The sequence below is a fragment of the Chelonia mydas genome, chromosome 2, assembly GCF_015237465.2.
Source record: "Chelonia mydas isolate rCheMyd1 chromosome 2, rCheMyd1.pri.v2, whole genome shotgun sequence".
NCBI lineage: Eukaryota > Metazoa > Chordata > Testudines > Cheloniidae > Chelonia > Chelonia mydas.
The window spans coordinates 226,513,781-226,541,363 of record NC_057850.1 but is presented as its reverse complement, the minus strand read 5'-3'; the positions used below and the strand labels follow the sequence as shown (position 1 = coordinate 226,541,363).

At 43.6% G+C, this 27,583-nt stretch overlaps 1 protein-coding gene across 6 annotated transcripts in view; it reads right to left on the bottom strand.

Annotated features, from left to right (window-relative positions):
* Nucleotides 1-14,577: 14,577 nt before the first annotated feature.
* The window catches only part of ARMC3 (armadillo repeat containing 3), a 116,564-nt gene continuing 103,558 nt past the window's right edge, over nt 14,578-27,583 (bottom strand). For all 6 annotated transcript variants that reach the window (XM_043541323.1, XM_043541321.1, XM_043541319.1 and 3 more), the window contains 3 exons: nt 27,018-27,221; nt 20,258-20,420; nt 14,578-16,088 (listed from right to left, as the gene is read on the bottom strand). In XM_043541323.1, coding sequence (XP_043397258.1) covers nt 15,879-16,088; nt 20,258-20,420; nt 27,018-27,221 — 577 coding nt within the window. In that variant the 3' untranslated portion in view covers nt 14,578-15,878. The remainder of the gene's footprint in view (nt 16,089-20,257; nt 20,421-27,017; nt 27,222-27,583) is intronic.

Below are 27,583 nucleotides of genomic sequence, written 5' to 3'. Positions count from 1 at the left end.
AAAGCGAATAAAGGAGTACAGAGGTATAAGTATGGGACCTACAGCACCATGATTTTTGAGTGCTTTTCACTATCTATCTGCTGGTCAGATAAGTGACAGCCTCCCAAGGCTTCTGCAGCTAAGAGGGTCCCTAAGCCTTGTCCCTTATTCGTCTTTCCGTGGAATTGAGTGACCGATCCTGGCTTGGCACCGCTGGAATCGAGAGATGCAAGGAGGGTAAGAAGCACCCACACCTGATCTCCTATCTTTAGTGTACACATATTTTGAAATAGAGCTCTATACTTTGTTTTCTTTCTTTGGGATTGTGGCTTCAGTTTTGTAACTTGTTTGTGTGTGTAACATCTCTACATTTAAATAAGTAGGCACTAGCAATTTTGTAACCACATGATTAGAATCTAGTTTAATAAATTTTGGTAACCATTTGTGCATAAGCCTGACTTGTTTCTCTGGTTTACTGTAAAGCAGCCAACACAATTAAAGAACCTCAGCCGTTTTGGCTATAAAGCCTGGCCATTAGGTGAGAGTACTGAGAGCCTAGCGTTGAGTTGTGCCGCCTCCACGGGGCAAACTCTTGGGGCGCCTGTCAGTCAATCCTGGCTGCCCGCTGCGAAGGAGCTCTGAGCTCTAGCAGTTAAAGTCACGGGTGTGGAGAGGCTCTTAGTGTTGCCACTGGGGCACCTGTCAGTCAGTGTTGACTGCCCACTGCGAAGGAGCTCTGAGCTCTAGCAGTTAAAGTCACGGGTGTTTAGGACCTTGGGGCATCCGTCAGCCTAGCCCGGGCTGCCTGCCGCGAAGGGACAGTGCGTCCTAGCGGTTAAAGTCACGGATGGTATAAAACGGGCATAGCTGGCACCTCACCAAACATCCTTGGCCATCGGCTAACACCCAGTATGGCCATTCTTATGTTCTTCGGTAAGTTCAATAACATTGTCGTACCAGACATCAGAATAGACACAGACAGAGTCTGCTCACAACTTGGGAACAGTAAAAGTTCTAAACTGATAATAAACTGCCCCAGATTTGTGATGTTTTATGTATGTAACAAAAGCAGCAAGCTTCGAGCATTCTCTGAGCAAATCACTGCAATTTTATGACTTTGAAATTTGGCTCTGAAGGGATCAGCTTCACCAACAAAGCAGCTATTACTGGAAATTTCTCCTCACAATATTTCAGCTTTGACTAGGCTGCATTTAGTGTTATTTGTACTTTAGCTGCACACAGGGCTGAGAATTGCTACCTCATATTCAATTTGTGGTCAGGTTTGAAGTAGCCACACAACTATTGCCATGCTAATGTATCAAGTTTAGCAGACAGATAATACTTGAAACAAAATCGGGGACAGATCAGCCTCTGGAAAAGGCAACAAAGGCACTAAGGGCCAGATTTTTACAGGTATTTAGGTCCTTAAAGAGGCACATAGATGCTTAGTGGCTCTGTTAGCTGTGAGGAGGCATCAGGACGTAGGCAGCTTTGCACATGCCTATTGGTGGTAACTTAGAGTATGTGTTCACTGCAACAAAAAACCCCTGACAGTGAGTCTCAGATCCCGGGTCAACTGACTTGGGCTCACGGTAGTGGGCTAAAATAGCAGTGTAGGCATTTCCACTCAGCCCAGAGCCTGGGCTCCAAGACTCACCGTCCTTGCCAGGTTTCAGGTGACAGCCCAAACAGGAACGTCTACACTGCTAATTTTAGTCCCGTAGCACAAGCCCCACAAGCCCACGGCTCAGATTCGTGGCTGGATTTCTGCCCCCCCCCGCAGTGTAGATGTACCCTCAGGGTATGTTTACTCTACACTAAAACACCCAGAGCTGGCCCATGTCACCTGACTCAGCCTTGCAGGGCTTGGGCTGTGGGGCTATAAAACTGCAGTGTAGGCATTCGGGCTCATGCTGGAGCTCAAGCTCTGGGACCCTCCCATCCCTTGTGGTCCAAGGCTTTGGGCTCCAGGCCGAACCTGACTGTCTACACTGCAATTTTATATCTCCTCAGCTCAAGCCCTGTGAACCCAAGTCAGCTGACAATGGCCAGCCATGGTGTTTGATTGCAGTGTGGACATACCATTAGGTGCCTAGGAGACTGTAGGTGCCCTCAGGGTTAGGCTATAAATGCATGGTTATTCTGAGAATGTCACTGGTGCCTAAATGTTGGTCTCAGGTGCCAAAAGAAGTGTTAAGCACCTAAATCTCTTTGTGGATCCAGCCCAAAGTGCCTTAATCATCTTCATTTCTTAGGCCTGGAAGTAGTGGCACAACACCTAAATACTGTTAAAAATCTGGGCCCTATCTCCCACTTAAATCACTGGGTATCTGCATCATGAGGCATCTAAATACTTTTGAAAATGTGGCCTAAAGTACTTTTTGTAGAAAAGAGATTTGAATAAAAAAGGAAGCAAAGAAAACCCTGCTGTTACTCTTCAATCTAACATGGCGTTATGGTTTTCAAATGCCTTTCAGAAATAGCAGACACTGCTGAACTGAAGGACAAGTTGTTTGTTTGTTTTACTAATAAACAAACTAACACAATCCGGGACATTTCCTAGAAATAAGCAAAGGCTGGAGAGGTAATTAAGTAACAAGGAAACACTAAGTCTAGTTCAGACTTTTTTTAATTGTAGCCACAAGCGAATTTTATAATCTTATTTGCCTACCAACAGATTCTAAAACACTCAAATTTCCCAATCAGTTATAATTGTATTCACATTTTATATTCTTTGAATTTATAAATATTAAACAGATACTGTTCTGAAAATGCAAATCTTGCTTCTTCCTGTATTCCAAAGAGGATATTGGGGTATATCTGGATGCTGTAGTCTCCCTCCTGAAAAAGAAGAGACAAGATCCAGGCATAGGAAGCACAGAGGAGTACTTTGGTGAGCTTGCTGGACACAGAAAGAGTCAGGAGCTCACCGAGTCTCTAGCTCACAGACAAGGAATGCAGCTCATGCTGCCCAGCGTCACCACACAGGGTGTGTCTAAATCCTACCCTGGATCTAGGAATCACGGAAAGGCCTTTCCACCATAAGAATGGCACATAGCACTGACACCCTCCGTCTACACAAAAAAAGCAAAAAGCCCTCCTTCCTCCAAAAAGTAAATGACAAAATCTAAAAAATCAAAACAAAAAACCCTACCCTAAGTGGAATTTGACCCTGGCAAGGGAGAAGTGCCAGTGATTCAATAAAGTCCACTAGTGACTTTGATATTGTTGTTGATTTTACATGGAAGATACATGGATATTATAGTGATAGGCGGCATTATAAAATCTTAAGGCCTAGTCTACACTAGAAAGTGATTGCTGGTATACATATACCAGCACAGCTATACCAGCAAACCCTTCTACTGGAGGCACAGTGTCTACTGGAAAAAGTGCTTTTGCTGACATAGCTTATATAAGTTCCCCAAACAAAATAAGCTATACACCAGCAAAAGGACCTTTTTGCCAGTATTACTACAACTACATTAAAGCTTTTTCCAGCATAGCTAGCTCTGTTTGGGGGGTGTTTTTTTCCATGCTCCTAATGACATAGCTATGCAGGCAAAACTTTTAAGTCTAGATCAGGTGATAGATAGATTAGATTAGATAGCATAAACTAGAGGTGGAGAAAGGCTCTGCAATTCTCACTTGCCAAGGTCTGAGAACAGAGATAGTCTAAAAATTTGTTAAACAATGGTTCCAATCCTGCAAGCCAATACTCATCAATGGGACTCTGCACAAGCCTGTGGCCTGCACTACTGCAGATATTTGCTAGGCTGGATGCACAATTTCTGGCAAAATTTGGTGATTTTTTTCAAAGAATAATTATTCATTCATATATTTTTCCATTATTCAGACAACTTTGAACAAGAGCAAACTTCAGTTGGATTATGCTTTGCACGTGGTTTCCATAGCTGATGTGCCAGCATGTCAGTAAACCATTAATGAGCTGGAAGAACAAGCTGATTACTTAGCACGAAAATAAGCACAGTCCTTTATGAGAGAAGAGATTTCACTGGAAAACTGTCCCCCTAACATCTTGGATTCAGCTGTGTCCTACAAATAACAGGTATGTCTTTTAGGTTAGAGGCATGTATACTGTATATACCATACCTACTTCTGAAGGCTAAATTCTGCCTAGGCAATAACTGATAAGGAAGAATGGATGAAGCCATAAATGTCTCTAACATGACTGATATATATCAGTGCCACAGGCCAAGGTTTGCAAAAAGAAAAGGAGTACTTGTGGCACCTTAGAGACTAACAAATTTATTTGAGCATAAGCTTCCGTGAGCTTCAGCTCACTTCATCGGATGCATTCAGTGGAAATTACAGTGGGGAGATTTATATACATAGAGAACATGAAACAATGGGTGTTACCATACACACTGTAACAAGAGTGATCACTTAAGGTAAGCTATTACCAGCAGGAGAGCGGGGGGAGGGAGGTGGTGGTTAGAGAACCTTTTGTAGTGATAATCAAGGTGGGCCATTTCCAGCAGCTGACAAGAACGTCTGAGGAACAGTGGGGGGTGGAGGTTGGGAATAAACATGGGGAAATAGTTTATAGGCCAAGCTTTGTTTACTACAGAAGCTATGAGACACTGTACAGTAATCTGGTTATGGAGCTGTTCTTTGTTCATGGTGTTTTTTTTAAAGGTGATCTGTAAGAGATTTTTTTTGAGTGGTCCATTGTTAGTGCTAGTTGCTGAGAGCCCAAATAGATTGGCTTAGAAGCATTTCATCAGTTATTTGCTTTTAAATCAGTTAGCTGGGATGGTAGTGGTCTGTTTTTATAGGTGTTCAAAGAACAGCTGTGCATTCCTGGATCTTCTCAGACATCCTACTTGCATCCTACTTGCACTGTTACATTGCCAGAGATTAGGTCTCAACACATAATGGTAACATCTCATTCACCATAGACTGCCCTGGATTCTGCCGTAGGGGTATGTATGTTCCCCACTCCAAATTCTGCACTTACGAAAGGGTTTCTTTTTCAGTATTCTTATATTTTGGAGATGTGCATACCTGACCCACTTAGCTGATTGCAGGCTCCAGCACTGAGTAGTGTGGTTTTAATGTTACCAACAAAACCCATGGGACATCTGCTCACAGAAGAAAAAAAGTCCATAACCAAGGGGAAGCTTTACAGATTTGCAAATATAGCAATAATAAAGTAAAAGTAAACATTGTCATTAAAGCCTAAAACTCATATTTGGGGTTATGCTCAGCTACAGTTATTAAAGTTGACTTGTCATATTTTAAAAAAATCCTCTGCTGCTTATGTTTAATAAAGATGAAGGTGAAATAAAGAAGCCCAGCATATCTGGGCAATGAAGAAAGTATAGCAAAGCGGGGGTAGAGTGCAGAAGGGCAACGGTAGAGAGGGAACACATTGTTTTAATTAACACACGTCTAAACACAACAGCATCTAGTGTAGATAAAGACATTTAAAAACAAGTTAACTGGTCATGACAAAATATGTTTGCTGATTGTGGTTAATCCTAAAGTCCTTAGGGCAAACCATGGCTAGCTGACGTGTTTAAATGTTTGTGTCTACACTGCACGACATGTCTTTGTCCACATTATGTGCTAATTGGCACTTCAAATGTGTTAGTTAGAAATCTGTGACTTAAACCCATTGTAGAAGCCTTCACATTTTCCCAGAGTGGAGAAACCCCTTGAGACACAGCCTCAAAAAGCTTACAGTATGATTTGGCCTTGTCTATGCTTTTTACTGGCAAAGACATACTGGTGAGTACTGCCTTGTGTCTACACACGTATTGTTTTATTTTGATATATTTCTTCTCTTCAATCAATGTGTGTGTGGACACAAGGCAGTACACTTTAGGATTAACTACAGCTCAGACACAGTTAAATCAGTTTACTGACAATGTGGACATGTTCCCCTTCCAGTTGAACTAAACCAGTTCAGCTGGTCCTCCCACTCCTATCCCACACTGCATCTGTCACTTCAGACGTGACTGGCCTTTTAATTTTCTGCACTTTACTGTTCGAGAGTCATCTGGACCAGAAGCATCCCGCTCTCTTCCAATCTCAACCATACAGTCATCCTAGTAATCTCAGTTATAGACAAGATTGCAGCAGTCTCCTCGAATTCCTCCATGCTGACAGTGCTGGCAGAAGGCAGTTTTCAAATGGCATGGGCAAAAGGACATAAAATGAATTCAGGGATTCTGTGGGGTGAGGACATGGGAGTTTGATCCCTACTCCCACAATTCCTCCAGGCTCTAGGTGGTATCCAACAATCAGCCGTGAAAACTGCCCAGAATGCCATGAGCCTAGAAGCAGCACTAGGCACTCTGGGATATGTAGCCACAGTGCAACTTGCTTCAGTTGATACAGCACTGGGCTGTGTGGACACAACATGACTTCAACTGGGAAGCAGTTTAAACCGATGCAACCACAGGAGTGTGAACACACAACGCTGGTGCAGTGCTCTCAGTTTAATAACTATATTAGTGCAATTTTTGCAAGTAACCAAAATGTGGGATTGCTATGTATTTATCTATGGATACTGATGTATAATAATTTTATGAATATTGTATGTGACCAGGTCAGTGAGGTAAATCTGATCTAAATTAATGGGGGGTTGTGGGAAAAACAAACAGAAAAGCAACACAATAGATCTAGATAAGGACACTCCAGCACACAGTTGAAAGGCAATGGGACAAACTGTTAGTTTCAAGGATCCTGTCTCCAAGAAACATACAAGCTTGGGTTTGCCAAAGGTAAGAGCCTGGAGATCAAAAGTACACTAAAGAGTTAAAAAGAGCTTTTCAAAGCGAGCATGGGGCTCACCTGCGAGAAGCTCTCTAGGGAGAGAGACTGACGGAGAGAGTGAGAGACTCTGCCAGGGGAGACTAAATAAATTGGGCCTTCACAGATCCAGGGAATGGTAAATGTTAGGGAAAAGCTACATACGTGTACAGTCTGTTTTATTGTTTTTAAAATACGTTCTCTCTGTAATGCTTTTGTTCTAAATAAATAATACATTGCTTTAAGGAGGCTATTGGGTCACTTATTACCATGGTCTTTGCCTAGAATTGCAGGGGCTGCACCTAAGTCAGACCTGCTTAAGTAATCACAGGTGATCACAGGGGACTCCAGCCCAGGGGTTGGTCTGAGAGTGGGAGAATCACATGATTCCACCCAGAAAGAGAAAGGACAGCCTGAGACCTGAGGCCTAGAAAAGGGTGCACATCAAAAGACCAGGAGGGGTTAAAAGTGCAGGTCACCTGGTAACAGTTTCGCCATCTGTACAATGGGGATGATGATACTGACCTCCTTCGTAAAGTACTTCGAGATCTAAAGATGAAAAGCATTATATAAAAGTATGTCGTTATTATATTATTATCAATAATAATAATTAGTGGTAGTAGTAGTATTACCCAAGGCCCTGGAGACAACATGCAACAAAAGAACAAAATAAACAATAGGAGGGAAAGTGAGTGGGTGGACAATTAGGCAGTAAGATTATCTAGTGACATAGTCAAGCTACGTGCAAAACTTAATGGTTATCACTTTTATTTTTTAAATCCTTCCTTGAAAACTGTTGTCTTGGAACGGTGGTTTTCAGCACCCTGTCCTTTTTCCATTCCCTCTGACGTTTTGGTTTGCTCAGGTTTGTCATATTGCTTGTGTCAGTGACACTTACTTCATGCTGCATTAGGTGAAATGCATGGGAGAGCTGCGTGGCATTTCATGCCAAGATATCCCAGCACCTGACAGTGAGGGATTAACAATGATTTTTTTAAAAAATGAAAAATATTGAATCTTTTTACTAGTTCAATCGAGTTGTCAAAAAACATTACATCAGGTCTCACTGCCCACATTTTCAGGGGAAATTCTAACGGGTACATACACTATGTCTGAGACTGCCTTTTTGCCACTACGCATAGCTAGAAACCAGTGACATTTCACCTTCAGCAGCGGCTGTCACTTTGGTCTGGTTCCCTACTCTTTTGTGACAGCTGTTACTGAATGTGAAATGCCTGTTACCTGTTTCTAACCCATTGCTTGCAGGGCCTTATGTCGTCTCCAGTGCTGCAGCTGTGGAATTTGCCACAGAATCCCCCTTCTTGCAGCACAACTGTGCTCCAGTATCAAAGCTTTCAATAAAGAAACTGTTTCCAGTCCTCATGATTATGAAGATACCCTTGAAATCATAAGCCAAGTAAAAGGAGTGCAGTGTTGTTTTCACAAACTGCAGACAGCCTGAAAAATAGCTCTGAAGCTGTGAACTGACCCCCCACCTCCCTGTGGTGCAGAATTTGTGGGGAGGGATAGCTCAGTGGTTTGAGCATTAGCCTGCTAAACCCAGGGTTGTGAGCTCAATCCTTGAGGGGGCCATTTAGGGATCTGGGGCAAAAATTGGGGATTGGTCCTGCTTTGAGCAGGGGGTTGGACTAGATGAGGTCCTGTCCAACCCTGATATTCTATGATCGAACTGCCCATTAACCTCCATGGGCTGTTAAGGATGAAAAGTGACCATTTTAAATGTCAGCTCTGTTTACTATTACCAGCTCTGTTTCTCTGCTGAACATTTTATCAGAAACATTCAGCCAATGTTTTACCCCCACTATCCCCAAACTGCCTCCCACAGGTGTCAAAATCCCCAACTGTCCCCTACCCAGCTGCCAGACTTCACGAACCTGCTAGAAACTTCTACAATGCAGATAGCATGGTCAAGAAAGAAAAATCAGTGGCATATTGAAAAATAAAAATATGTCTCAACGTAAGATAACTTGTACTGATAGCAAAAGAAATAACACAGGGCCTACTGTATTGACTGTGAATATTCACATTTTAATAAAATCCTTCCTTCTTTACATTTAAATGAGGCTGCCACCAAATTTCCACTCCACTGCAGCAAAATGCTGCAGAATGTAGGAACTTGTCATAGATTCAAGAACCTGCTTGCAACAGACTTCATCATGGGACCTAGCCCTTAGTTGGTGAGAAAAGACATTTAGGGTCTGCACACTGGGAGAACACACACACCTCTTGTCTACTTGAGGGAATTATAAAAAAGAGACCATCGGAACAGCCTTTACATTCTGCCTTCTTCCTCAGAGGGCTTGGCTTCATTAGAAACTATTATCATGTCTGAACACAGTTGTGAAGAGTCAAGTTAGCAGATATAATGCTGAATGTGATTTGTCCTGGTCTATGCTGTCCAGTCAGGATGGTGTCAGCCAACCCAATTCATTGCAATGGTGTCAAACACAATAACATGTTCTATAGAGCAGCACTTCTCAAATTGGGTCGCAGCCCCATTTTAATGGGGTCTCCAGGGCTGGCTTAGACTCGCTGGTGCCCGGGGCTGAAGCCCAAGCCCAAGCTCTACTGCCTGTGGCCAAAACTAAAGCCCTGGGTGGCAGGGCTCAGGTTACAGCCCCCCCTGCCTGGAGCTGAAGCCCTTTGCCCCTCCCCCACAAGCAGCGGGACTTGGGCGGGCTCAGGCTTCTGTTCCCCCTCCTGGGAATAATTTTAATAGAATAATTTTTGCTGTCAGAAGGGGGTCGCGGTGCAATGAAGTTTGAGAACCCCTGGTCTAGAAAGAGACAAGCCCTTATTCAGAAATGTACTAACAGTGAGTATGAATGAACAGGGACTTCGAGAGATCAAAGATCCTCTATGGGGACCATTTATTCCCCCTAATTTTTTGCTTTTATTTGTCAAGGTAAAGATTTATCTACCCATCCTAGAAAGTTCATACCCAGCGCTACTAGAAGTACCCATCTAAGGCATGGGTATGCTGAGATGGGCAAGTTAAGTAACACTGAGGTTATACCAGTAGGTCAAATCAGGATCTAAGGGGCAATCCTAGGGAAAATTAATGGTCCAATAACACATGGTACAACTTGAAAGACCTTCAAGTCTGAGAAAGTTCACATGTCACCATTCAAACACCACACACTCCTTACTCAGGCAGGGCATAATCTTCCTGCAGAAAAATCTGTGATAGGACGGATCAAAGTATGCTGGGAAATCCATTCGGTTCATCTCCCTAAGTTGCCTCCTTATTCACCCCACAAGACGAGGGAGTTCTGGGCACACAGCTTGTAGATGCCACAGAGCCCAAAGGGAGAAACTACTTCAATTTTTGTTGGTTATAGGCAATTGTGCATAAAACAGACCCTTTGCAGTGCTTCCTGATCACCTCCCCCCCTAACTACGAGCACAGCTACTGTGTGAGACATGCATCCCTTGGTTCTCTTCCCTTGCAGCTGCTCCCTAACCTCCATCCAAGGGGTGTAGAAAGTGGAAGAGAGGGAGCTGATAATGCCTGGAGTATTTGTATTGTAACCCTTCTGCCCATCAGAGCTAGCAGCAACAAGGGCCAGGTTCAGTATCTAGGGGTTCCATTCCAATAATACAATGCAAAACCTGCTCAAGCCCCCACCCAGTGACCTGGGACAACTATATACCACCCCGTTGGGCGCCTCTAAGAGGCAATACTTCCCCTCCTGCAAGCACGGAGTCTGAGTGTAGCAAAAGCCTTTTAATAACAGAGAGAAACAATGTGGCATTATTTTGGGGAAACACCACCCAAAGGATTCATACCACAACCCATGAGCAAAACCCATCCCAAGCAAATTGGGCCATGTCCTTTCCCTTTGGTTCTTGAGTCCAGCAACCCAAAAGTCACACAAAGTCCCCAAAATCCAACAACCCAAAGTCTCTGTCCCTGGTCAGTGCAGCCCCAGAGTTCGAAAGTTTATCTGCAGTGTTTTACCTCCCAACTTGGGTGGAAATGGGAGGGTTAAGGGGCACCTTACGTGGTCCAAAGCCGATTGCTCCAGCTCTCAATGGGGCTCCGCTCCACTCTACCAGCCGTCCCACAAATCGCTCTGCTCTACCAGCCCCCATGCATGAGCTGCTCCAGCCATCCCGCAAACTGCTCTGCAATATATCTTCAGGCTCCCCCACTACTTAACACAGCACTCAGTGATTTCAGCTCTTTTGTGAGTTCAGCTTGTAATAGGGGAACCTCAGTGCTGGTGCACCATTGGCCTAAAGTGAATTCAGCTCAGCAGCCTGTAACTAAACTCCTAATGGAATCAAAATTAGCTCTGACATTCTACAGTGGAGGAAGAAGGAGGTGCAATTAGCATATAAGGCCCTCACCAAGGGTCCATACCACCACCACATAGTAATACCTATCCCCAACCTCTCTCAATTCACTGTGTTTTAGAACCCATATTCCTTGCCTAGCTAGTGCTACTTAGTTGATGGCGAGTCCCTCCATCATAACAAAAGGCCAAGTACAGTTCCACGGTCCTTGATTCACATAATCAGGATAATAACAATTTATTCTTCCTGCCACAATAACAGAGAAACTGGGGATCTCACAGCAGCCAAAGTAATCATTTGGGCAGCTATGGGCTCATGCTAGGCGGGGTGGGTGTGCCTATGCAAATGAGATCAGCCCCTGAAGTTCTTTTCCACAACTTGCCACAACTCACCACTGGATGTCAGGGTGGAGCTCATCCTGACTCAGCTTACATCATCAATAAAAACAGCAAGAAGAGACGAAATCCTGGAAGTGTCAAGAGCTAGAGTCACAAATCAGAAAAATAAAAACGGTGCAAATGTGTTTGTATGGTACATGGAATGCCCGCTGTACTGACTGAGTGGAGAACTGTGATCAGATGAATTCACTCATGTTGAAACATATGCTACCGTCTGAGAGAGACTCAGAAAGATCTCTTGGGGGTAGAGGGAACAGGGACTAGAGCAATAAAAGGAAAAGAACATAAAATTAACGGGAATATCTTAAGCTTGAGATTTCTTTAGGTGTATCAATAACCAGCAATATAAAGAGATGCAAGTGAATACATAACTTGGGAGAGTGCCATATTGTCACACTTCAGTCATTGCCATAGTATGTTATTACTCGTATGATTAGAGCAGAGGTGGGCAAACTACGGCCTGTGGGCCAGATCTGGCCCCTCAGGGCTTTGGATCTGGCCCGCGGGATTGCCCCCCATGGTGCCGCAGGCCCCGCGCCGCTCTCAGAAGCGGCTGGCACCATGTCCCTGGGGCCCCGGGAAGAGGGTGGGCAGAGGGCTCTGTGCTTTGCCCTTGCCTCCAGGCACCGCCCCTGCCCCCAGCTCCCATTGGCCGGGAACGGGGAACCGTGGCCAATGGGAGCTTTGGGGGAGGTACCTGGAGGTGTGGCAAGGGCAGCGCGTGGAGCCCTGTGGCCCCCCCCCTGCCCCCAGGGGCAGTGCAGGGACGTGGTGCCAGCTGCTTCCCAGAGCAGCGTGGAGCGGGGCCAGGGCAGGCAGGCAGGCAGGAAGCCTGCCCTGGCCCCGTGCATGCCGCTGCCACCCCGGAGCCCGAACCCCTCCTGCACCCCGCCCGCCAACTCCCTGCCTGAACCCTTGCACCTCTCCTGCACCTCAACCCCCCTCCCTGAGCCCCCTCATAAACCCCACACCCCTCCCCTGCCCCAATCCCTTGCCCTGAGCCCGTTCCTGCACACCACACCCCCTCCCACACCCCACACTCCCTCCCGCACCCCAACCCCCAGCCCCAGCCCTGCATACAATTTTCCTACCCAGATGTGGCCCTCAGCCCAAAAAGTTTGCCCACCCCTGAATTAGAGACTACTTGAAAAGTGTTAACTCTATCATTTGTATAGCAGCTGTTCCCTGGTCACACAAAGATAAAACACACATCAGTTATCCTGAATGTTTCTCCAGATCTGGGTGAAAGATATCAGTGGGCCCATGTGGGCCTGTTTGCACTGCTGCTGGGAGTAAATTGTACATTCTCTGCACCTGCTCTAGGGAAAAACCAGAGGATTCAATTGCCATATTACCTTTCAAAAGACATCACATTCATCACCAAAAGCCAGCCTATCCAAAGTGCAAATGTTCCGCATCCAGTGATGAGCAGCTACCAAGACTGCATTTCCCATGCCAATGCATTATTACAATGTTAACTAATCCAGAGTTGGCTCTGAGCCACAATCCCACAGCTGAAAAACCTCGAACTACCCACAGAGAACACCATTGACTTTAATGGGCCTTTCTACTAGCATAAGAACTTGTAAGCATGGAGCAACATTTCACAATTTACAGTCAAACAGCACCACTGCAATCCATATGAACATGTGCAGCCATGGACTTCAGTGTACTACTTTGACTACTCGAATCAGTTAGAGTTGTGGAATCACATCCCAGCTCCTATCAGTACAGTCTAATTTCTCACCATATGTGGCTGTATTCCATATTGAACATATATTTTTCACATCTAAATCTAAAACAAAATTCCTTACAGTAAAAATGAATAGAAGCTTTGTGTGTGTGACTTTGTGTTGTGTCCCAGAATGACACTTCTTTCTCATGGTCCCAATCCCGATTTATTTCCACTTTGCTACAAACAAAGTAAAATGTTTATTCGGATGAAAATCAGGGCTGGAGATAGATTTTTGTTAATTACTTGAGTTGTTAAAATCATCCCTCTCAACAGAAATTTTTCAAGAGGCCAAAACAGGCCCTTTAATTTAGGAAAGGAGGTTAATATCTCCTATTAAATTTACTGACATTTTGATTGGCCAGGATATTTGTTGACTTGCAAATGTTTGACTCGTGTCACAGAGGGACATGGCTCTAGCAAAAGCTTTGTCTTCTATTTCAATAGTGGCCCAGCCATTAGCCATGGCTAAGGATAAGATTTTGTCATGGATATTTTTAGTAAAAGTTAGGGACAGGTCACAAGCAATAAAGAAAAATTAATGGAAGCCTGTGACCTGTCCCTGAATTTTACTAAAGATATCCGTGACAAAATGGGGAGCCCACCTGTGGAGTCCCCCCACACTGCCTGCAGAGGTTGGGCAGCTGCAGGGGCCACTCCGAGCTCTGGGGACCCCACCACCTGTGGGGGCTTGGACCTCCAGGGTACCCCAGCTCGGAGCTCCCGGGTCCCCTGCCCCCTGCAGTGAATGGGAGCTGTGGGGGCCCCAGCCACCTATGGTGGCTTGGAGATCCAAGGGTCCCCCACTGCCCATGTCTGCTGGGAGCTGTGGGGGGCCCCTGGTGCCCATGGTGGCCAGGAGCTGCAGTCCCACTGCCCGCGGTGGCTGGGAACTCCAGGGGCCCCCCAGCAAGCACAGCCATGAGGAGCTGTGGGGTCTCCCTTCTGCAGCAGGGGACCCTGCAGCTCCCAACCAACAGGGCTGAATGCACAGAGGTCGCTGGAAGTCATGTATTCCATGACTTCCGTGAAAAAATCATAGCCTTAGCCATGGCCTCTTCTTCACTCTGCACAAGCTGAAGAAGGAGTTCTATAGCTTATGTGTCTCTGACACCCCCAAGATACTAAGTACTGTGGACTACTCTCCACCTTCTGAATTTTGGATTATTTTTTCCATTCATAACTCATTTCTATTCCACATACTATCTATGGACTCTATATATGAAGGCTACATCACTGAACCTGCATTTGTGAATTGCATAGATTCCAGCAGCCAAGGCAGTCGATGACTGACTGGCTTGACGACCTAGGTGGAAGAATGCCTGCATAGTCAAGAGAAAGCAATGATTTATTTTTTCAAATATCCAGAGAGTTATATTTAGTTAAACACTGTAAAGGAAAAGCTCAATGTAAAGTTCACCTTGAATGCTTCTATGGAACGTCATGTACCCTGTTGATGTTGAGTCAACTTTGAACTTGCACGTGATTTGTTGTCAATTTTTGCTAGCCAAGGGCATTTCTTCCTGGTGATTTATAGTTTTCAAGCAACAGAATTCAGTTCATATAAAACTAAACGCACGACAGAAAATAACAACTGCACACAAATGACATTTTTGATAGAAATCTTGTCAAAGTCTGCAGTGTACAAAGTTGTTTGTTTTGCTGAGGGTTTACTTGTCAAATAGTGTCTACTTGTCAAATGTGTTTGCTACGTGTCTAGAAAAGTATTTTTCATTTTTTACTTCAAATGACTTGCATTTTGTTTCTGTTTACAACCAAAGAAGAGAAAATGTTACCAAACAGCCCACCAGGAAATCACATCACATGTCTGTAGAGTTGGGGCAGAGGGTGCGGGCGGAATGGTAGTGTCCCATTTCATCAGCAGTCATGAATACAAATACAACCTCTCATCATATCTCTCCAAAGCATGCATTCAACATGCTGATGACCCTGGTTATTGATGGAAGCACTTTGTTGACAATCAGCCAAGCTTCCCACAGGCATAATTAAACCACCCCCAACGAATGGCAGTAGCTATGTCGGCGGAAGACGCGCTCCCGCTGACATAGCTTTTGTCATTGAAACTTATGTCAGCAAATTTTTGCCGAAAAACTGCTCATGTAGACAAAGACTAAGACAATTCCTAGTACTCTGCTTATTTTAACAAAAAATATATTATAAATTGGTTTAACCATGTCTAATTATTTCATTGGCTTTGTATTCTCCTCACCTCGTGTACTCCCATTAACATCAATGGAAGATGAGAGAGCCAAAGGAAAAGTTCTTAAATACTTTAAACACATTTACTGGGAGAAATGATAATGCACAGTCAAGTATTATGCCCACCAATATTGACAGTCTGGATTTCTACTTTTTATTCTATAATACAGCATCAAATAAAATAAATAAAATGTCTAAGATGTCAAATTCGGATACCTAAAATGAGATGCTTAAATTCACATTCTGGATCACAAACAGGGATTTAGAGTAGACACCTAAAATGGATATTTAGAACCGAAGTGCCTCTTTAGACAACTTAATGTGGGAATAGGTGCTTTAATTTCAGCATCAAAGTTTGAAAGTTCGGCCCACAAATCTTTATGTTTCATACAAATTTATTAATGAAATCTCTTTAAAAATATTTTCTTTTTGAAAGAGATCTGACATTAGAATTAAATACGTTGGTAGTGATCTGCCTCTGCACTTCCTTGCTTCATTAAGCAGCCTGGCTGGTACATTAGATCTAAAATATACACTTGAGGAGGAAGCAGAAGCCCAGTTATTCCTTGAGGAGAATCGTCAACTAATTTAACTTCATTCCAAGCTCTGCCGTATTCTCCACGAACTAAACTACAGCCAATGCCAATTCTGTCTGCTATAACCTATGAAAGAAAACAAAAAGGAGTTAATGAAAGTCATTACTAGTTTCTGAAAGGTATCACAATACATTTAGTTTGTGAAATGCACCATTGGGCCACGGAAATGCTTAAACAAGAGAACAGCTGAAAGGTGCAGAGCCTTCCTAAAGGAGATTTGGTAATGGAGATTTTTCTGGATTCCCTGCAGGGTTCTGCAAACAGTAAGTTTTCACTGTAGGTCCTGGATGGAAATTGCGTTTTTAAAATGTGATTTCCACCATATTCTAGCGGAGGAGCAGTGATATACAGTTATTATAATTCTTTTCAAGAACTAACTCATTTTGTGTTATAAGTCAGTCCTCCAGGCATCAAACTGAACAGGGCACATGTGGTCCCAAGACAGAGTCTTTTCAACAAATTTAGAAAATATTGGAGGAGTTGTTTTTGAATTACAACAGCCTAAGATAATCTACCAATACAAATGAAGATATATATGTTTGCTCTGCATATGTATACAACATGGAACATATGATGATGTTTGATACAAAGGTTTAACCGGCATGGGTTTGTGATTGCAACATCATTCATAAGCTTATCTCTCAACGTTCAGACCGGCCAGTGTATGATACAAACCATTGCAATGTGTGACAGATGACTGAAATGTGGAACACCTGAGTTTTGTTGCACATTACACTATAATGACATATTGTAATTAGGCTTGGAGGATTAAATTTTCATTGGTAATTGTCGGCAAACATCAATATCACCACACACACACACACAAACGAATGAAAAAGTATTTCCACTGATAATAATCTAAATATGTGGATAGGAAAAGAAAGAAAAATGCTGCTTGAGAACTTATCAGAGTCGCACCTTAATGGGTATAAAACGCGTTGTTATGCCAGCATAAGTGGAGCAGGAGTAGGGCTGCCATTTAGGTAGGCCTTTGGGAGCAGTCCCCCTCCTCCCCCGTGCTTCATACCACAAGTTAATGTTAAGAACGTCTACTTTAAGTAATTATTATCGGACAACCCCCCGTCCAAAATTCATACAGCTCTGAATATTTAAACTGATAAAAATTGAAAAAAAGTATTCAAAATTAACATTCGTATTATTTGTCGAAATTATAAATAAAAATTGAATTCTGCCAAGCCTAATTATAATTTTTTTAAGTATAAAAATTCTTCCAAAGGATGTTTCCTCGTTGTGTGACTGGAATAAATCAGTTTTGTAATTTGTTCCAGATGGCAGTGGGATTCTCATGACCTGCGCGTCTTGAACCTGGGTCGGCAGTCAAGCTGCTCTGGGCCCCTGATCCTCTCTGACCCTTTCCTCCAACGAGCACAGAGAGGGAGCCTGGCTGCCCCAGAGCCTTAGTTTTTGCAGGAGAGGAAGAGGGAGGCTGCGCCACATCATTTTCCATATGGAGCAGGGAGGAAGACGGATTGGAGCCTACCAGCCTGTGAAGAGACCAGCAACTCATTGTCTGCTCCACTTCCTCCTCCCTCAATCCTGTGAAAAACACAGCAGCTCAGCCTGCTTTAGTCTATTCTACCTCATTCCTCCATTTTCCTCCTCAAAAATATTGCTTCTGGGTTCCCTTCCTGGGACACTCGCTCTGCAACTTGGAGGGAAGTGGAGAAAGAGAGAAAGGACCAGGGAGCCCAGTGCTACCCAAGGAGACTCTCTTTCTCCTTTCTGCACCCTCGCTAGCCAGCTGTTGCTCTGATCTTGTGGCCTGCCACATATGTATGTGGTGCAGCAGAAGGGAGGCAGAAGGTGCTCTACTGTGGGATGCACATATAATGTAGTATACCCGGCAGCTTGCTCATGAATTATCCCATCAAACAAGTGCTAGTACAGTCTTTACAACATGCCATTATTTAGTTTGTTTAGGCTACATATTTTTAAAAGAGCCAAAATATAAACAAAAGTACTCGTTTAGAGGTGTTCTCAACCTGGGGGCACCTTATCCTTCCCATATTGTTGAATGAGAGAGGTCCTGGTTATAAGGGAGAGGGAGTCCCGTGTGGAAGAGGTTGAGAACTAGTTTCAAAGTATTTAAAAAATTGTACTGGGACTATTTTTCATATCCCTCATTAAGTAAAGCCAGGCTCTCTTGGGACCATAAATGCACATACAGACTGCACAGGGAAAAGAAAAATATAAAAAATAAAATGTAGAACCCTTTAAAATCACATTATTATGTATGAAAAACCTACTTTGGGTAATTTTTGAAGTCCAAAATATCAAGTATTTCAGGTCCCAAAGCACGTGTTGTAGGATCCACTGAAAAGCCGGGAAATTCCTTTTTGCAATAGGGTAAAGTTCCCATTTCTAACTATGCAGGAAGGAGTAAAATTTGGGGGGCACACACAGGTGGTGTATACCCTGAATGCCACAGAGCCCAATTCTGTGGATATATCTACACTGCAGCTAGGAATGTGCTCCTAGCTTCGGTAAACAGATGCACACTAGCTGTGCTTGAGCTAGCATGCTAAAAAATAGCAGTGTGGACGTTGTAGAATGGGTGGCAGCACAGGTTAGCCACCCGAGTTCGGACCCAGGGGCTTCAGGTGGGCTTGTACTTGGGTGGCTACTCCGTGCCACTACCTCTTCCGCAATGTCTACAGTGCTATTTTCAGCACACTAGCTCGCTTCAAGCTAGTGCATATCTGTCTCCTGGACTGGGAGGCAAGCTCCCAGTTGCAGTGTAGACATACCCATTATGTGGCTAAGCAGTGGAGGTTTGTTAGGGGGGCTGTTTGATTCCACTAGCCATTCCCTCAGTGGGAGGGTGGTAGTAGTAACAGAAGGAGCCAATGGCAGGGGATGTTGAGGCTACTCCAGCTCATTGGTCCCCCAAGGAACTGTGCAACTCACGAGCTATTCACTGCTATCAGAATTTGAGCCTAAACTTTTCTACACTGTAAGATACAACATCAATTATTAAATATAAATGATACTGCTATTTAATGACAGAGTACTTTCCACAGGACAATTTATCTGCTCAATTAGATATTTTATTACAGTTAATGTAGGAAATATTTATGTGCACACTCACTTAGCTCATAATGGAAAAATGAGTATTTGCCCAACAGCACATGACATTGTAAAGTGTTCTGTGACTGTATAAGGTGGGCTGGGCAAACTTTTCGGCCCGAGGACCACGTCGGGGATGTGAAACGGTATGGCGGGCCAGGTAGGGAAGGCTGTGCCTCCACAAACAGCCTAGCCCCCGCCCCCTATGCACCCCCTTCCACTTCCCACCCCCTGACTGCCTCCCTCAAAACCCCCAACCCATCCACCCCCCCCGACTCCTTGTCCCCTGACCGCCCCCTCCTGGGACCCCCGTCCTTAACTGCCCCCCAGGACTCCAATCCCATCCAACCCCCCCTGCTCCCTGTCTCCTGACCGCCCCCCACCCACCCAAATCTCTGCCCCATCCAACCGCCCCCTGTCCCCTGACTGCCCCCCGGGACCTCTTGCCCCTTATCCAACCCCGCCTCCTTCATGCTGGCGGCAGGACAGGCTTATTGGAAAGCCTGGGAGGTGGGCGGGTGCAAGCCACACTGCCTGCAAGGCGGCGTAGCTGCATGGGAGGGGGAACAGCGGGGGAGGGGCCGGGGGCTAGCCTCCCCGGCCAGGAGCTCAGGGGTCAGGCAGGACGGTCTCACGGGCCGGATGTGGCCCGCGGACCGTAGTTTGCCCACCTCTGGTGTAAGGAAAGACCCTATGTCCTATCATAATGTATTACACATGAGCACCATCTAGAAGCTATTGTTGCAACAATTTTACATTTGCAGCATGAAAAATAATGAGCACTGCATAATTTAGTGCTTTACAGTTTACAGGAAAGGGAACATATTTTGATTCACAATCAAACATTTTGGCTTTTTGCCTTATATCAAGAATTCTGCTGACATCACTTAAGACAAGTTCAATGATGCTTATAATAACAAGGATGTTTACAGAAAGAAGCTATACTGGCTTTCATTCAAAAGGAAATCAAATATTTGCCAAATGAAAAATGACTTAAATATATACACAAATAAACAGCAATATAACTCAACAAGGTTCTATTGAACCTAATATACTGTAGTTTGTGCTATCCCTTTAACAAAAATAAAGAATTGTAATTCCATCAGTATTTTTAGATCAGTTAAGTGGTAAAGTAAATGCTAATATACCTTGAAAAGCAAAGCCCTGTGGTAAAAAGTCCCTTTCTTGATTTTCCCAATAGGTACGACATTGCATTTCAGTTCAAATTCAATTTCACTTATATGAAGTTCCCAGCTGAATTCATGTAATTTGTCTCTTTCAATTGGGCCACCCATCTTATCTGCAACAAACCTGTTTTGAGGTACACCACAATCAATTAAATCTGTCATTTCTATCATACTTATCATGCTGAATGGTATAATGACAAAGCTGCGTAAATATAGACAATACCTGTATGACATATAAAAGTGTATTACTTTTGTTATCTATGCTTTAGTTTTATTGTTCAGTTTCTGGTACTAGAATTCACCACCCTTAAATAAATTAAAATGATAATGCAGATCACTGGAGGTGAGCAACATAATGCCAATTATCAAGAGAGAACCAGCAAAAATTACATAAAATTAATGATAAAGTAATTCAGAAGCTAGGATTCATCTTTGAAGTTAGTAGAATCATTTGTGCTATTTACTATAATTCTCAGCCCTACCATTTGTTTTAAGTAACCAATATCAAAGGCATTAGAATATGAAATGAGAAAAAAAAGGTCACAGCTAAAGACCATTGATTTATGAAAGCAATCCAATTAAATTTAAAGTTATGCATGTGTTTATTTGCTTTCTTGAACCAGGGCCAACATTTGTAATTGTATTGATTTGTATTTTATAATTTATGTATAAAAATTAATGGCCAAACCAAGGAAACCCAAGGTCAAAAATGCCTATGCAATTACTGTGATAGTGCACTACTATCAGACAACTGCACATACCAAAGCATTAAGCCCTGATTCAGCAAGTCCATCCCTGTTCATCAAAGCACTTAGGTACATGTATTACTTTAGGCATGTCCTTAGTCCTATTAACTTCAGTGGTACATTGAAGACATAGCAGAGGTGAGTTTTAAGGAAGAATTTAAAAGTAGCGGATAGGATAAGATAGTGGCTTTATACATTTTTATGGAGTACTTCTTCCATGCACAGAGGGTACATAGGAGAAATCTGCTAAAAAAATCTGCAATTTCATTGGTTGCTCATGCCTATTCAAATGTGATATAAACAAAAATACAGTAAGCTGTGGACTAAAACATTTTACATATAGAAACAGAGAAATTTTCGAATGGAGAAAATTGAATCTTTTTTTGAGTTTCCAAGCACAAAATTAAAACAATAAGTTATATTAACAACAGAAAAACACTTCCCTTCTCTTACCTTTGCCTCCTTCATATCCGTTATTTCAAAAATAACTGAACAGATTTTAATAAAATTTTCCACAACCATTCATTTCTGGTATGAAACCAATCATGAGAAATTTCAGGCAGAAGGTATTTTTCTAAACTTACAGGCACCTGAAAATAAAAGTTCAGAATGGAATTCTCTCTATCATAGCCACAGAAAGGTTACTCTGATATCATAATGATGCATCTTGCTTTAAAGTGACTCCATGCAACCAAAGTTTTGCTAAGTGCCAGACAGTGGCTGGAGGGTGTTTATGAGCAGGTACCTTCTGTGAACACAAGATCTGGAAATTTCTTGCACCAGCTGTAATACTAGACCCCTCAAAGGGAAAAAGTGAGGACAAGGATGAGAAAACCAGTTACTCATCTTCGCGTAACTGATATTCTTTGAGATGTGTTGTATATGTCCATTGCACGGTAGATGTGAGTGCATCTGGTGCACTAGTGCCAGAAAATCTTCTCTAGCAGTACACATACGGGGTGGGGGCACCCCTAGGTGAGCTCCTCATGCTCCAAAGAGAGGGTATAAAGAGTGGAGCTGCCCCACTGGAAGCTGATGGGAGACTCTGATGTGTTGGGAAAGGAGGGTGGGTCACATAATGGCCATGTGCAACACATCTCAAAGAAATGCATTTACAAGAAGGTGAGTAACTATTTTTTCTTCTTGTTCTGTGTCCATTACACTGTAGGTGACTTCCAAGCTGTCATCCCAGGCGATGGGGCTCAGAGCCTCATTGGTAGGACTGCTTTGCCTACATTTGCATCTTTCTTTGATATAGCAGACAGTCCATAACGTCTGGTGAATGTATGAATGGAAGACCACGCTGCTGTCCTGCAGGTGTCCATAATGGGGCCATGTGCCACAAACGCGGCTGAGATTGAACACGCTCTAGTCGAGTGTGCTGTGAGTTTGTCAGGAGGCATTATCCCTTTGGCAGCAGATCACCAGCTGCATAACAATGTGTTATCTTTGAAGAGTCTCTGAGTTGTGATTGGTTGTCCTCTCATATGCTCTGCATAAGAAACAAAGAGCTGTGAAGAAATTTGAAACGGCTTTGAAAATACTCAGTGAAAACTGAAGGTGGGGAGCCCTCTCTCATCCTTGTGAATATGTGGCTTTGGGAAGAAAACTGGCAGGAAGATAGACTGATTCAAGCGAAAATCAGATACCATCTTTAAGAGAAACTTAGGGTGTGGTCTAAGCTGAACCTTGTCCTTGTAGAAAACTGTATGGCAGAACAGTGACCAATGCATTCTGTCCTCCCCTCCTCCTTCCGAAGGTGATGGTCACTAAGAAAGCTACTTTCGCTAATTGGTGTAGAAGCAAGCACAATGCTAAAAGCTCAAAAGGAGGGTCAAAAGTGAACACACTAGATTCAAATCCCAAGAAAGTTTTGGGACTCTGATAGGTGGAAACAATTTATCTCGACCTTCCAAGAATCTGGTCATCACAGGATGAGTGAAAACAATCTTACCCTTTATACAAGGGTGAAATGCTGAGATTGCAGATGCACTCTAATGGAGCTATGGGATGTACTCCTTAAGGTGCAAAAAGTAGTCCAGAATTGTTTGAATTTTAGTCTGAGCTGGGAACACATTGTGGGGGGCTGTTCAGATGGCGAAATGCTTCCAACTGGTCTGGTAAGTAGCTTTTGTGGGAAGGTTTTCTACTATTAAAGAGAACATTCTGGATCCCTTTTGCATTTAACCATTGAACCGTGCTGTGAGGTGCAGCACTAGATGAGGTCTTCTGTTATCAGTAACAGCAAAAGTTTTTGAGGCGGCGATTTGTGGAGGTCTGATTACCAAATCTGTCTCGATTGGACAGGTTGGAGCTATAAGGATCATTCTGCCACGATCTTGCTTGAGCTTGATAAAGACCCTGGGAATCAAGGGTACTGGTGGTATGCATAGAGCAGGTCCATGTCCCTTGGAAAATGCCTGATATTGATCTGGAACCGTGACCTGCCCTGGAACTGAATCAGGGACACTTCCTGTTCTGCCAAGTTGTGAACAGATACACTAATGGGAAGCCACCTATGCATAACATCCAAGCTAAAATGTTTGTGTTGAGATACCATTTGTGGTTGAAGCATCTGCTCAGATGAGATGCCCTGAGAGTGACCAAGCTCCGAATGAACCAATTTCACAATGTGACAGCCTACTGACAAAGGATGCCTGACCTGGTGCCCCCTGCTTGTTCACATAAAACATCACTGTCCTGTTGTCGCTGTGTATATGGACAGTCTTGCCCTGAATGTGAGGCAGGAACCACTAACACAAAGAGAATATTATGCACATATCGAGTATGTTTATGTGTAAGCTGCCTCGTGGGCAGTCCAGAGCCTGTAGGTCACCCAGATGTGGCTTCCCACCCCATGCCTGAGGCAGGTAAGGATACATGTGGATGTCTCTTTCATGGAGGCAGGCCACCACTACTGCCATGGACTTGTTAAAACCCTCTGTGACAATGAGGGTTTGAATGGCAGGACGGTGAATTGATAATTTCCTACCATGAACCTCAGAAATTTCCTGTGGCCAAGATGGATCGCCACATGGAATTAGGCATCCTGTAAGTTAAGGACAGCATTTCTGTTAGCTCAGCACAGCCCCCACCTCGTCCCAAAACAATGGAACAAAAGCATAAAAGGAGATACTTTTACAATAACATTAGCCATCTAAGTCAACCCTTTGGAACCTCAGTCTCCCTCCTCCATCCATTAAGAGAGTCTTATATCCATTACTGGAAAACTGGATCTAAGGGGGTGATAATCATAGCCAGGGACACCATCCAGAATATTATCTTCTTGATGTATTTGGTCAGCTTCCAAAAGTCTAGGATGGGTCTGAGATCCCTTTGGCTTTGGGTATTAGAATATAATAAGAATAATCCCCACTGCCCTGATGCAGATGGCTCTATGAGACAGAGGCTCCTCCTCTATGGCTCTCAAAGACCATAGGGTTTGCACTTGTTGTCTTAGTACAGACTTGGGAGAGGGTTCCCAGAAGAGGGACCAGGTAGGGGCATGGGAGGAAAGGACAGAAAGGCAATGCAGGGTATATCCCAATTTCACCATGCTTAGCACCCATTTGTCTGAGGTGATGGACTGCTAGGCATGTGAGAAATGGGATAGCCTATCCCAGAAAGGAGAGAAAGAGCAAGTGAGAACCAGGTCGAGTAATATGCTGTCCTTGACGTATGTGTCAAATTGGCTGCTCTGGGGCCTGGGGATGTGTAGATGAAGAGACCAAGGAAGGAGAAGCCATCAGCTTTCTTCTCTGCAATCTTTGCTCCTCTTGGATTTGTCAACCTGATGGAAGGGGTAATACTGCTGTCTAGGCTGGCACTGAGGACGATAGTTTGTCCTCTTCATCACTGGAGTACAGAGGCCCACGGGCTTCAGAACCACTCTTGCATCATTCAGAGTATACAAAGCCTCATGTGTTTTAGACTAAAACTAGCACGACCCTCAAAGGGGAGGTCTTCAATTGTCTGTTGCCCCTCCAGAGGAATCCCTGAGCACTGCAACCAGGAAGAATCATACATAGGATATATCTACATTGCAATTAAACACCCAAGTCAGCTGACTCTGACTTGTGGGGCTTGGGCTATAGGGCTCTAAAATTGCAGTGTAGATGTTTGGGCTCAGGCTGAAGCCTGGTTTATACATAGCTGAATAAACAGAGATGAATACGTGTCTTGTCAAACTTTGCAATCATCTGGAGAATCATTTCTCAGACCACGGTAGATCACATCATTAAAAGGGAGGGGTCACTAAATGAACAATTTTGCAAGACTAAGGAGGGTCTGGTACCAAGATAGCTAGCCTCAGAAACCAGTCATGGACCTTGTAAAATACTAAAGGGTAAGCTGGGAAGAAGACAAAAGCAAGCAGACTGTTCAGAGGTGAGGATTCAACCTAGTGTGGCCGTGATTACAGCCTGGACTTGTTAATATCAGTCAAACACAACACTGCAATCAATATAACTATTGAGCCACACGTTGATATTGATATCCTGTAACATGCAATGCAATGTGATGTACTGGTATTAATAATAATAGTATCTTCAAACATCATCATGTTTATTATGGCAGTGCCCGAGGACCAATCAAGAATAGGGCCCCATTGTGCTAGGCTATGTACACACACAGAGTAGCAGACAGTCTCGTCCCCAAAAGGTTTACAATATAAATAAATAAGGACTTATCTTCACTTACAGCTCTACTATGCTGACGGGAAAGCTTCTTCCGTCAGTGTAATTAATTCACGTACCCAAGAGGCAATAGCTATGAAGCTCTCCCGTCACCATAGCACTGTCTACACCGGGGATTAGGTTGTATAGCTACGTCACTCAGGAGTGTGGATTTTTCACACCCTTAAGTGATGTAGTTATACTGATATAGGTCTGTAGAGTAGACCTGGCCTAAGACACACACAGGTTGAGGGAAGGGGTCTAACACACAAGCAGAATGGACTATGTGATGGTGGCAAATGTCAGTGTAGATGAGCGGCTACCTCACAGCACCCTCTGGGGGCCTCAGAGCAGCCCTGCATGCAGCCCTTCATCTCAATTACCTTTTATGGATCACCCAAAAAACTCCACACAGGGTTTTTCCAGTCCATTCACAACAGCCATCTTTAGGGTCAGATTTCTTAACTTAAAGTTCAAAACTAAACACAAAAGTCTTCTCTCCAGCCTTCAGCTGGGTACAGCCCAAATTCCCCATGTCTGGTCAGAGTCCTTACTGGCTGAGGGTATATCTACACTTAATTGGCTACAGAATCACAGCCGCAGTGCTGCAGCTGTGCTGCTATAGTGCTTCTGTGTAATCCAACTCCCCAAGAGGCAGCAGCTGAGATGATGGAAGAATTCTTCTATTGACCTAGTGCTGTCTACACAATGGGGTTGGGATGGTTTAACTACATTGCTCATGGGTGTGGATTTTTCACATCCCTGAGAGACATAGTTGGGTCAACCTAACCTTTTAGTGTGGACCAGGCCTAAGTGTAGACATTGCCAGGCCATATGGTGGGGGAGGGCAAGCACCACCTGGGTTCCAGTTTCCCCAGACTGTGGGGGCGGTGGGGCTCCCCTGCACCATTTTGGGTTGTGGGGGCTCTACAGAGGGGTAAGGTCCTGGCGGGACCTCATTTTGACATTTTCAAAATGAAAAATTCCATTTCTTTGGCTTGATACAACATTATATCCATAAATTTAAGCTAATTATAGTAAAAAAAAGTTTTAAATAAAAAAGAGCAAAATCTAAAAGAAACATCTTGACATCGCGGACACTAAACATTTCGATTGACCCAAACTGAATTTTTTTTTTCACATCGCAGGTTTACAAAAAAAGTATTTGACATTTTGACTTTTTGTCCCAGTTTGGGACGGGAAAACTTTTCAAATTCTCAAACATTTTCCTGGAGTGGAAAAAGTGTTTCCCACTCAACTCTATTTATTTGTATTTTGTTTCAGACACAATACAATACTCACTGTGCAAGTGCCACAACCTGTTCTTTGGTAGTAGTTAATGGTAGGATTATTTTGGAAGCATCCATAATGTAATCCAGTAAAATGGAGTCAAATGGTGGCAGCCATGGTACCTTTTCAAGAATTACTTCCTGCTGGATTTTAGATATTGTTTGCAACTCTTCTTCATCTTTTGGTTTTTCTTCTTCTTTTTTTCCTTTCCCTTTTCTTAAATAGAAAATAATGGATGTTTATTTAGAATGATGTAATCTCTCAGAGCCAAATTCCAGCTGCATGGCTCTGTGTAGGGACACAGCAGGAAACCCAATTTTGGGGGAGGTGCCTGGAAAGTTTTCTCTTCTGATTCTGAATGCCTCCAAATCCACAAAGAGGCTATTTCACAGGACCTGTGAACACTAGTTGTGGAAGGTGTTCTGAGGAGGGGCTTAGGTACCAAGTAACATTGTCTGCATGTCTGTGCTCACATAACCCTTGACCAGACAGCTACAATGACACCAGCATACCTCTCCCTATAAGGACTGTTTGTACTACTGGATCTGCAGTGGTAAGCACTACCAATCTGAATATAG